The sequence below is a fragment of the Nicotiana tabacum genome, chromosome 11, assembly GCF_000715075.1.
Source record: "Nicotiana tabacum cultivar K326 chromosome 11, ASM71507v2, whole genome shotgun sequence".
NCBI classification, from domain to species: domain Eukaryota; kingdom Viridiplantae; phylum Streptophyta; class Magnoliopsida; order Solanales; family Solanaceae; genus Nicotiana; species Nicotiana tabacum.
This window is the reverse complement of record NC_134090.1, coordinates 152,584,865-152,596,719: the sequence shown is the minus strand read 5'-3', so window position 1 is coordinate 152,596,719 and position 11,855 is coordinate 152,584,865. Positions and strand designations below refer to the sequence as shown.

Below are 11,855 nucleotides of genomic sequence, written 5' to 3'. Positions count from 1 at the left end.
TTACTAAACAAAACTTCAGCTCTAGAGCTAAAGTTCGCCAGTTACAAAAACAAAAACTTTAGCTCTAGAACTGAAGTTCGTCAGTTACAAAATAAAAACTTTAGCTCTAGAATTGAAGTTCGCCAGTTACAAAAACAAAAACTTCAACAAATAGAGAACCAAAATTTAACTACTATGCTTAAGTTCAGCAATTACAAACAAAAACTTGAGCACACTTGGTTCAGCACACTTGCTACTTCAGTCTCGTCTACTAGAATGCTGAAGTTTTGCGTGATTATCTTTGCTACTTCAGCCCCGTATGCTGAAGTTACGCGAAAAATTGGGTATGCTTACAATTTTTTTGCAAAGCAGACACAGGTTAAAACGTGACCCAAAAAGCGGGTATAGATGCAAATGCCCCGTCATAATCCCGGAAAGAATGAACTCCATCGATAGATCACATATAATCAAAAGCATATGTTGCCCGGAAACAGTTTCAGACCTGGATTCCAAGGGAGAAATGATTTATGACAATGGTAACCATATATTAATAGTGCTCTCCATTTCGGGGCAAGTTACATGATTTATAGGGTGAAGTGCCAAACCGCCCTCTCCTGAAGTTACATGTCCAATCAGCATGCTATAAAACACACAAAGAGCGAGGGAGAGAGAGAGAATCTGCATGGAAAAAAAGACGCAAGTCTTACGAACTCAGCAGATGATTTCTGTTCTTTATTGATATTGGATTAGGATTCTAAAATGAGCATACAATCATTAATCACAAATCTGACTGTTATAATTATGCTAAATCACCCTTAATCCTCCAGAGAAGTAATTAGCAACAAGCATATGCTCTGCACACTCTGTTTTACACCAAGTTATTCAAAAACTCTCCTAACCACGAAGCGATGCACGAGGGACAGCAGGTAATCCTAGTTCATCTTCAGCCTGTGCATCACAAGTCAGAAAAAGTTGTCAACATAGTTAAACATTAAACAACAAAAGAAGGAACATGGGCAGTATTGAGAAACTGCCAAGAGAGAAAATTCAGGATGGGGGTGTTGTGCTTTCAGAAAGATGCAGCCTAATGCTTAAGATATATGATGTAATTTATGTAAAAACAGTGTTTCTAAAAGCAAAAAGCGCAAAAAGGAGATAAGGTCATGTTGCTTGAAGCAACAATCAAGGGAAGCACACAATTTACGGAACATTATAAATTCGAAAAATATATGAATTTAGTACTATAATGATCAAATATTTTCAATAAGCAATTAATTTTAGCATCCAATATTCAATAAGGTTGATACTAATCCAACTCTTTTAAGTTAGATTAAAAAAGCAACTTCTCATTGGGATCAATTTGCGCATCATTCTTTCACGCGCACACTTCTCTAACGCACATAGCTTCCCTCAAAGAGCGATAATGCGCTGCTTCATATTGCTTCATCGCTTTAAGCGACAAAGTACACAATTTTTAATAACAATGGTAAAATGTATACTAAAATTAAGTAATTATCTCCAAATATACATACATAGATACACATACATACATACATGTTTAACAGTGAAGAAGTCGATTAATTTCGAGGTTATGCTCTATCTGATTTTACCTGGGTGTTAGCTCTGCCTGCTGGTGTTGGTGCATACCCCATTGGTGCTGATGGCAAGTTAAGCTCTGAATCAAGATCTGGTTCCTTATCAGGCTGTAGATATGAAGGGACACCTTCACCTTCAGTCTCCATGTCCGCTTCCAAAGCATCAAGCTCTGATAAAGAAGTAACTAACTGCTCATCAAACATGCTTTCACTAGAATATTCAAATGTACAAGTGCTAAAAAAATCTTACCACCCATGAGCTCTTCTTCGTCAACGTCATCGGGCACACCATAGCTTCTACCAAGAGTCTCTTGAATTTCATTGCTTACATCCATCAGGTCCACCATTTCATCTTGTAAGTTCTACATTTACACAGAAGACCATCACGATATGGATAAAATTCAAAACCATAGATATAAATAAAAAGGAAAAGATGAAACTTAGGGGTACTTAAAAGAAAACATATAACAGTAATGGAGAATACATACATCTACGTCTTGAATATTCACAGTTTTCATCACTCCTTTTAATTCTTTGTTTGCTGACTTCAAAGCCGCCATCTGAAGAGACAAAACCAAGTTAATAATCGCCAATCCCACTCCAAACAAATGAATCCAATTGTTCAATTGTGCCTTCAAACACCAATTTTCAAATTAAAATGGAACGAATTGGAGAATAATAAACTCTAGGGGACACAAAAAGAAATCCCTTCCTCATGACAAATTGGTTGTCCTCCTACCTCTAGGGAGGTAGGCAGCAGGTTCCAATCAGGTTACAGAATAAGCTTCGCTTGACAAGCCTTGAGCTGTGCCCGATGGGGCGCTACCAAGAAAAAGACAACTTTAACATGAATTTCACATAGCTGAAAAGTCTGTCAACCACAGCAACTCGTAAGCCTAACTATCCGTAATCATGCTGGATGATTGCCAGTCAATAATTTAAGCTAATTTTTCTCTACTTCCATAAATATAAATCAGTCAAAAGTTTAAAGTAAAGCATTTTAGAATTCAAGCAGCATGTGTTGTTAAAACAAAATGATGCTTCACAATATGTTCTAGATCTCCGATTTACAGGCTACTATCCATACATGAACTTAAACAAAAAATGTTTATGGACTTGTGGATCTGTGGAATATCAAGATGGAAATGGTGTCTTCTCCTTTTGGGGTAATGCAGTTAAGAATTATCCACTCAAGCAATCGATATACAGTAATATGCAATAGGACAAAATTTGGACTTTGGAATTGTGAAAATGTAACTCAGGAAAGAGAAGAACTCCATTTAACATACTGTTTGCTGAGCATCTTTGATTCCCTCAGCAGCAAATGAGACCTGGTCCAGGTTATACGTCTGATTGTATAGCATGTCACGTTGACCTTCATACCTGTCGATTATTCAATGGACAGCTTAAGCATTTCTGAAAACAAAATGTCAACACATGATCTAAGACTGAAAAAACAAGCAAAAGAAGTGTGTCTCGGCTGATAGAGAAAGTTACGCCTAAGTAGTGTCTGAAAATGTAATTTCGACCACAAACAACAAAGGGAAAACAAGAGTGCAGTTAAGTGTTTCGATTCTTTCAACTGAAATTAACGGTCCGGCTACTTTTGCTTTGCTTCAAATATAACCAAGTGATATCAGTAGAAGAATCATATTAGAAACACAGGAAGCTAGATTGTCTCCTCTTTTTTCTTATCTTTCTTTAAAAACCCGGCATGGCTTTTGTAGGAACTGCATTAAGGAACCAGCTCAATTTCCTGAAGCTCTTTAAAAAAATGGACCTCAGATAAAAAGTCCTTAAACATGACTAACCCACTGTTTCTATTTCTCGTTATATTGTCACACCAAGGAGCACCAAGTTTGTATCTTAACTTTCCATGTCTTTCAAAGTTCTGAGGGAGAGAGGCTGAGTGTGTGTGCACGTGTGTGCGTGTGCTAGAAGAGAGCGAGAGAGAGGAGCCTGGTTTACTGTCCTTTAATAGTTTATTCCAGACCTCAAATCGTTTGACTTGAAATGTCAGTATACACTCATTAACAACTAATTGAACTTGATTGTTGACAAGCCACTTTAACTTCATCACATTCGAGGTAACAATATATTATTATAGCTCACATTCTCTTTTGCTTCAAAACCCTCATTGCTCGAGCTTTTATAGCTTCCTGAGCTGGACCCGGTCGAGTCATTGAACTTGATTGTTGACAAGCCACTTTAACTTCATCACATTCGAGGTAACAATATATTATTATAGCTCACATTCTCTTTTGCTTCAAAACCCTCATTGCTCGAGCTTTTATAGCTTCCTGAGCTGGACCCGGTCGAGTCTTCTTCAGCTGTTCCTTGTATCTTGCAAGTTCAGAATCAAGCTTCTTGATTTTCTCTTCCACTGTCTCACCTCTTTTATTAATCTGGACAATCAAGAAGCAATTTAAAATATCAGATTACTCATTCCTGCAACCAGTAGTAATCATCAAAACTGCTGAGAGTGAAAAATAGATAAATATTCCGGGTGAATCAACTGGAAACCATAACAAGCAACCATATTTTCATTCTACTGCCAAAGATTGTGAAACAGCCCAAGAAAAGAAATGAAAGAAGTTCAGTTCCGCTGCAATTCCCTCATGTAATTTTGGTTCATAAAATACTCGTATCACATTCAAGGGATAAAAAATAAAGCATTTTCTTTTCCACACTCAATACTAATCGAGCAACCATTTTGACACATATCGTATGATCAGATCATAAGAAGTCATAAGAAGCATGTTTGCACTAAAACTATTTCAAGAGTAGCAATATTTCGTTGACTACGATTTTTTCAACATTTTCTAAAACTTTTGCCAAAAGGGTTATACTTTTTATCTAGTTTCTATGACTAGTTTAAATTATAAAAAATATAAAGATTTGATCTAAAATTTACAAAATAGATGCAGTGATCATCAAGCTCGAATTTACATACTGAAGGATACAACACGAGGACTTCCCGTAGCAGCAGAGGGCGATGAAGAATATAACCAATGTGTTCCACTGAACCAGTCTTTTCAACACGGAGTATTGATATATGTGAAAAATCACTAATTATACCAGAAATTTGACAAATACTTAAATTCCGAACCCATAATTCCAAAAGTGTTACGGATTCAGTCGTTAGAATAGAAAGTCTGAAACCATCAAATTTAAATCCTAGATTCGCTTCTGCATGACACCTATCCTACCTCAACTACTACAAATAATAATAATAACAATAATATAATAGCTCATTGGGATCTGGTGTACTTGTGATGGTATACATCCTCGAACCCGCCACTATTTTCAGATCAGAGGAAGTTCAATTGATAGTAAAAAAAATGCAGAAAACATTGAATACCCGTTCGAAACAGCCCCAAAAAACAATAACAAAAAAAACAGAAAATGATAGAGACATTGCAGTGCATGTGCATAGTTGAGCAGTATTTACAGTACAGCTTTGGTTTTGTTAGAGAAAAAAGATTACCCTATCGGAAGCATCTTGAACGGAGGGAGGAGGTTGTGTTTCTTTCTTAATGCCGAAAACCCTCTTCATCTTTCTACCTTTCCTCTTCTTCGTCGCCGGTCTTAAAATTTAGGGTTTCTGATTCAATCGGAGTTGCTAAGTTGTAAGGCAATTGCGCTTCACAACTGATTGAAATTGATAAATTTGTACGAGTGTACTACTCTGACAAATGATCCGTTGTGCTTTGTCCGAAAAAAGTTAAAAATATGTAAAACCTTTTCAGTTCCTTACATATAAAAATAAAAATAAAAATATGCTACTAATTATTTTGTGTTTTAAATACTTTAGGCTCGTACCAAAATTTATACATTTATGAAAATAGACCTGAAATTAGGGTCGATAATTAGAAAATAAAAACATTTATTCTTGACACCCAAGGAGGGAGAATATATTATCTCTTGTTTCGTGTGTCACGAGTTTTTTGCATTTACCTTGTTTTTCTTTTTGTAATAGAAAGATATATAGATATATTTTTGATGACTTAATATTGTAAGAATATATTTACACTGTTGGTATATATAAGTTCTATCCATTATGGCATTTCGTGCTAGTTGTGCACAAAATATTTGTTCAAATAATCACAAATTTGTTAAAAACGGAAAAATTGAATTTAGTTCCTTAATGATTACATTAGAAGTGAAATTCAAATACAATACAAAAAGAAGAAATACAATGCACGTTGGAAGGTGATTTGCCTTTACTACTACAAGATCTGCTGCCTTTGGATTTAGCTTAAGCATGTAAGATTAGACCATTTTGTCAACAGCAAGTCAAAAGGTCAATTAATTTCGAACTCATAACAATATAATTTGAATTTGAATGTGACCGCTTGGTCATCAAGTTGTCCCACAAACTTGAATTGCGGCTCAAAAATCTAATAATCATGCGTTCCTAGGGTCAAAATGTACTTTTTGAAAAAAGAATTTATAGAAAATACAAGTACTCCACTTCAATTTCTCTTTGGACAAAATAAATGGTGACTAGTAATAAGAATTGGGAAAGAGACTGCCTTTTCATGATGATGAAAAATTGTCGAGAGCGGAGATTATAAAGGTATTAAGTTATATAAAAGATTTCTTACAAGATCAATCTAATTTAACCAATTGTAACAGGTCAGTTATTATTTTTATGAGCTTGCTCATGAATATGTTTAAGAAAGAGGTTTATGTATAATTACTTTACAAGTATTGAATGTGCGAATAAAATATCACATTGATAACTAAAAAGATTAGAAACCTATATATAAATTAATGTTGTGAGACCTTTTGGGAAAAATTGTGCGGACTTGGTCCAAAGCGAACAGTACTACATCATGTTAAGAGTATCTTTGGGCTGGTTTAGCCCAACAACTTAGTATCAGAGCCCAAGTTTGGCGGGGCGAGTATGCCGATAGTAAAGCGAAGGTGTGGGTCTCGGTTGGCTTACCCTTAAGAGCTTGGAGACGTGCACACCAGAAAAAGCTAGTTGCAGGCTTCGATTACGATGAATACTCTGACGATGTGGGTGACGCACGGTGAATCTCGAAAAATGACCCACGAAAATTTAAATTCAACAATAAATTGCAAACTGTAATACTCCTATATGTTTACTAACATTCACAACAAGCAGAGGATAAGCAAGGAACAGTAGGTTACAGAGCCCCCACAATCTAGTACAAGAACAGAAAGAGAAAATCAAAGAGAAGAACAAGACCCCATCTAACTGAATATAACCATATTATTAACAACTATGATGTTTACAAGGGAACTAGCTAAAAGAATACATGTTAAACCTGCAGATAAAATACAAGTTTATGAAAGTTCAGGTAGCAAACCAAGTTGCCTCCGAGTTCTTCCAACGAATAAATCTCCAGATTTTATCATCCCTGGAATACGTCCAATCATCGATAAACAATAAAACTGAGCTACAGCCTCTCTTCTGCCTAGAGCAATTAATGACAATGGCAAAGCAGCCTTATATACATTCAAGTTGGTGTCACTTGGGTTCTTCATTAATAGTCTGATGTTCTTGGCAGCTACCACTGCGTGTCGTTGAGCCAAATATCCTAGTTTAAGTTCCTGGATTTTCACCAGTACTATGTCAGAATCTCTTATTGTAATAAAATGTATGCATCATTTATATAACAACACATACAAGTTATTGTCATTTATATTGTAAAAGACACACAGTAAAACAATGCAAATATAGAAGTAAGAAGCAGTAAGTGAAACTGTCCTAATCGACAGCTCAGGTTTATATCATGTTTCTTACTGTTGCTTCTCAATTATAATACAAAGTTGGTTTTTGCATGTAATAAGAAGAAATTTGACATCGGCTATATACACATCAAAACGAGATATAGGTAAGCGAATCTTGGTGAGAAAAATGGACAAAAAGCATAACAAGTGGTCTCTCCTTATGTAGGACTCACTGCTTAAAAACAGAGGCGCAATCAAGATTTTAAGGCGACGAGGGCATCAGTATTCTGCTCAACCAATGTCCCCTAAAGGCTTGTAGAATTAAGAGTGCTACGTAATTTAAGTTAAATATTTTCAAGGTATACACATATACATATACAAGGTTTCTACCGAGATTTACAGGGTCTGGTGACCCCCTCAAGGTTACACATAGGTCCGCCTCTGCTTAAAACAATCTAAAAGAAATTACGTATCACAAGCTGCAGGTTGGTTGTGCAAAATGGAGATTATTTACAGAGGAAGTACACATGATACACATTAAAAAGTACTCCATCATTTAAGGAAAAAAGACTGAAGTCTTCTGTACATAATGCAGAATAGCTCAGTTCATATGATTAAAACAAGCATGAAACTGTTGATTCCTTGAGAAGCATCTCACAATATTTGGCACAAGAGATCACTATAACCTCTTTGGTATTTCTTGACATAGTATTATATCAGCTGTTTACGGAGTGAGACTTCCAGGGTAGTAAGGGAAACATGTTTCAATTTTCTTACCATAATCATTTTGTTATAACAATGTAACAATAATAAATATGAGTTTTCAAAACGAAAAAGAAAGGTACTATAGAGAAAGGCTTGAAGACTTACAGGGATATCAGTAATATCTCCGATGCCAAAGACATTGCTTCGACCCTTAACTCTCAAATTAGAATCAACCATCAATCTTCCATGAATGTCCAAACTATCCTTCAATGCCGTTTCTTTTATCCATCCCGAACCAATTGGCTTCCCAATGCAAATAAAATGACACTCAGCATCTATACTTTCTCCACCAGATGTTTTATAAACATGACCATCTTTTACAGCACTTACATCTACAGATTGCCCCAGAATTATTTCAACATTCCTTGATTTTAGCCAATTCACTACCTTTTTGCTTGCCCTTTCTCCAATAAATTCCAACAACATTGATCCCCTATGCACAATGGTAACCTTCTTATCGGGATAATCTACAGAAATTTCAGCAGCTAGTTCTACGCCTGTTTGTCCTCCCCCGATTATTAATATGGAGCTTGAAGATTTAATCTTTTCATGATCTGTTAACAAAGAAAAATGAGTAAAACTGAAGTTGTTCATGAGCCCTGCAAAAAGGAAAGAACAACAACAACAACAAAAAATCCAGTGGATTCCCACAAGTGGGGTTTAAGGAGGGTAAGAAATACAGTTGTACACAGCCTTACCCCTACCCTGGAAGGATAGAGAAGTACTTTCCGATAGACCCTCGGCTAAAGAAAGGATGAAAAGAAGTAATGACAACAAGTTACAACAGCATAACAGTTAAACGCTAGATAGTTATAGCAATCTAAGAACAAAAAGATATCACACTAACACTAATGCTATCGAACTGAGGAAGACAAAGGGAAATGTTCGACTACCTACTAACTTCTACCCGAATTCTCGATCTCCATATTGTTGTGCCATGTCCCGCCTAATCAGCTCTCCCCAAGACTTCTTTGGCCTACCTCTACCCCTCCTCATATCCACCAAGACTAACTTCTCACGCCTCCTAACTGGAGCTTCTGTGTTTCTCCTCTTAACATGTCCGAACCATCTCAACCCTGCCTCTCGCATCTCAATAGGAAAGGTACACAATAACTAAAACTCAATCGCAAACTATTCGAGTTTGATTGTATGAATCCTCTATATTCATTTTGCTTTGTTCGGATTCATTTGGTTCCATTACTAGCAAAGTTTTTAAGGAAAAAAAAGATCAATCATGCAATCTATACAAGTATATCAACTGATCCATGATGTTACCCGTTTGATATTGACAGAACTTCTCATCTTTTGTGTAACCACTAACATCTGAGTGACCAGTAGCAATCACAACGTAATCATATGCAACTCTGTCGCCTTTTGCAGTTACTACCTCCTTATCTGTGATGTCAACAGCAGAAGATGTAATGACATGTCCATGGGGAAGGTATTCGGAGTGGCTAAAGATTGCTCTTTTTGCAAATGAAGGATCACACATTGACCTTAAAGCTGCCCAAGGAATCTCAAAATACTCCTTCCTGTTCACATTTCTTGCATTCAGTTAATTAAGAACACACTACAAATAATAAATTAATACTACTATTAACCATGTTATTGGCCAATAATTTCTTCCATTGGTACAAAATAAGCTATGTTCAAAAAATGGACATTGGACCTAACTCAACCTTCCCTAACTCAACCTGAAGAATAACTTATGAGATGAGGATAGTCCAAGACCACATAAGGAGACTATACTTATTCCTCAACCAATGTGGAACACGTTACACCCCCGCAAGCCCACTACGGGACATCTGGAGCGTGAACAACATAACATGGAGGCCCAACACAAGGGTAAACTAAGAATAGGGAAGGGTATAGCTCTGATACTACGTTAAAAAATGGACCATGAATTTAACTCAATCCAAAAAGTTAGCTTATGAGGTGAAGGCAATTAAAGACTATATAAGAAGACAAACAACTAATTCTCTCAACCAATGTGGGACACGTAACCCTATCATTGAAAGAATATACTATGTTTCGTTTCCAAATTAATTTGTGTCGGGCTATAATAATTTCTTTGTATCTATTTAACCAATAAAAACATTCAAATATCAACTAAACCTCAATCTTAAATTAGCTATAATCGGCCTTTACCTGATGATAGAATGACCAAGGCTTATAGTCAGTTGTATCCGTTGGAGTCTCCTATACAATAAATTTAGTGGCGGAGACAAATTCTGACAAAGGGATTAAAAAGCGTACATAAATGTCACACCTGAGATTTGAACCCGTATTCTCTAATATCAAGGATCTGAGAATGCCACTTAGAAAAGAAAGAGTCAAAAAATGTTTTTCTCTTGTAGGGTTTTTTCCTTAATAATTTCCCATAGAGTATTTGTTTCAAAAAAATACATGCTCGTTAGGCTTGAGTTTAGAATATGTTATATATGTGGGGGTCTCTAATTTTTTTCCTATTTGCTAGTATAACTTTGCGACGAATCCTCTTCATTGCATGCGGCTCCGCTACCTGATAAATTTAGGTTTGATTCCCACTACCCCTTCCCCCTATGTAACGCGAAATAATAATAATGATAGAATGTGGAAAAAAGCAGAAAAGAATGCTCACGTATCGATGAGAAAAACATTGGCCTCGTCTTGAAGTGTCTTTGCAATAAGAGAGCCAGCAACTCCACCTCCAATTATCACTACTTTTTTCTTCTCTCCCCCAATATCCGCCATGCTCATCAATTCGTAAATGCAGCATATAAACTAATCAAGATAATCAAGCAGTATAATACCCAAATACCCAATAAAGTTTTAAAGAGAGAACTTATCCAAAATGGCCTCCAAAATATACAAATAACAGGATAAAGTTGAAAATTTTTTAGAAAGAAAAAGAATATGATGAAACCAATTTCCTGTTTTTTTTTTCTCAGGGATGAGAAAAGACAGCCAGGAAACGTAAACAAATCTTGAAAAAATTGTTGGTACCTAGAATATTATTGTTTCTGCTTATGAAAATGGTTCTTGTTTTTATTTTTATTTTTGTAAGGGAAAAATGGGACACCGGCGAGGTTATCGCCGATACCACTGTTTTCTGTAGGGGGGTGAAGGATTGAAAGATGATGAATAAATAGCGGTATAATAGAGGTAAAAAAGAATGTAATGGTGAAGAGTAGAGCGAGGGGCTGTTTTTGAGCTTCCTCTGGTTTTGCATGGCAGGTCTTGCGTATTTCTCGGTAATTGTTTCAAACCGTTCATCCTTATGTTAATCATTATTTGTAATTCGTTTTATGGATAATTCTTGCCAACCCTTATTGATGAGACACAAAATCATGATATTCAATGGACAATGTACCTAATGTTTACGTCAAATTATATGAATGTATCATGATTAAGTAATAAATTAAGATAAAAATGAGTATTGGTTAATTATGGTTTTCGTGAGAACAATGCACGTGTGATATATTCATTGAGTTGATGTATGCAATAGATAAAAAAATTCTCAGAAATTATTCCCTTACATGCTATAATTAGTATCGGTAAAACCTTACTCGCGTCTGGTATTTACTTCGTGCCAATTGATGCAAGACATATTGTATATGCACGTTTATTACTTCGGCATTGGTCAAGTGATGTGTGCTCTCACCCATATCCTTTAGACTTTAGCTAACCAAGGATCATACCATCTTTGCATTTTTCACATTGGGCACATTCAATATAACAAGCTAAATTTAGATGTTTACATGAAGTTATATCAATTTATCATGATTAAGTGAAAAAGTTATATATAAATACATATGTAACATTATATGGTTG

The 11,855-nt window shown here is 35.8% G+C and overlaps 2 protein-coding genes across 2 annotated transcripts; both read right to left on the bottom strand.

The window, feature by feature from the left end:
* Window positions 1-682: 682 nt before the first annotated feature.
* Window positions 683-5,300, bottom strand: LOC107803543 (vacuolar protein sorting-associated protein 60.2). Its single transcript, XM_016627286.2, has 7 exons — window positions 5,062-5,300; window positions 3,828-3,979; window positions 2,864-2,957; window positions 2,063-2,134; window positions 1,825-1,936; window positions 1,590-1,744; window positions 683-927 (listed from the first exon to the last, which is right to left on the bottom strand). Exons 1-7 carry the CDS (start codon window positions 5,128-5,130, stop codon window positions 874-876), a joined length of 708 nt encoding a protein of 235 aa, XP_016482772.1. The 5' UTR covers window positions 5,131-5,300; the 3' UTR covers window positions 683-873.
* Window positions 5,301-6,798: 1,498 nt separating this feature from the next.
* Window positions 6,799-11,151, bottom strand: LOC107803535 (uncharacterized). Its single transcript, XM_016627277.2, has 4 exons — window positions 10,663-11,151; window positions 9,318-9,574; window positions 8,148-8,596; window positions 6,799-7,157 (listed from the first exon to the last, which is right to left on the bottom strand). The coding sequence occupies exons 1-4, from the start codon at window positions 10,779-10,781 to the stop codon at window positions 6,891-6,893; spliced, it is 1,092 nt and encodes a 363-aa protein (XP_016482763.1). The 5' UTR covers window positions 10,782-11,151; the 3' UTR covers window positions 6,799-6,890.
* Between the last annotated feature and the right edge of the window lie 704 nt (window positions 11,152-11,855).

What these genes read in the sequence shown, in the direction of transcription:
- LOC107803543 (XM_016627286.2), bottom strand. Translation starts at nt 5,130, where the DNA reads ATGAAGAGGGTTTTCGGCATTAAGAAAGAAACACAACCTCCTCCCTCC. An exon ending in CGAAGAAGAGCTCATGGGTG is followed by an intron (nt 1,745 to 1,824) that starts GTAAGATTTTTT and finishes CTTCTTTATCAG; the next exon opens with AGCTTGATGCTTTGGAAGCG. An exon ending in CAGGCAGAGCTAACACCCAG is followed by an intron (nt 928 to 1,589) that starts GTAAAATCAGAT and finishes TGTGATGCACAG; the next exon opens with GCTGAAGATGAACTAGGATT.
- LOC107803535 (XM_016627277.2), bottom strand. Translation starts at nt 10,781, where the DNA reads ATGAGCATGGCGGATATTGGGGGAGAGAAGAAAAAAGTAGTGATAATT. An exon ending in AATGTTTTTCTCATCGATAC is followed by an intron (nt 9,575 to 10,662) that starts GTGAGCATTCTT and finishes AAATGTGAACAG; the next exon opens with GAAGGAGTATTTTGAGATTC. An exon ending in GAGATATTACTGATATCCCT is followed by an intron (nt 7,158 to 8,147) that starts GTAAGTCTTCAA and finishes GTGAAAATCCAG; the next exon opens with GAACTTAAACTAGGATATTT.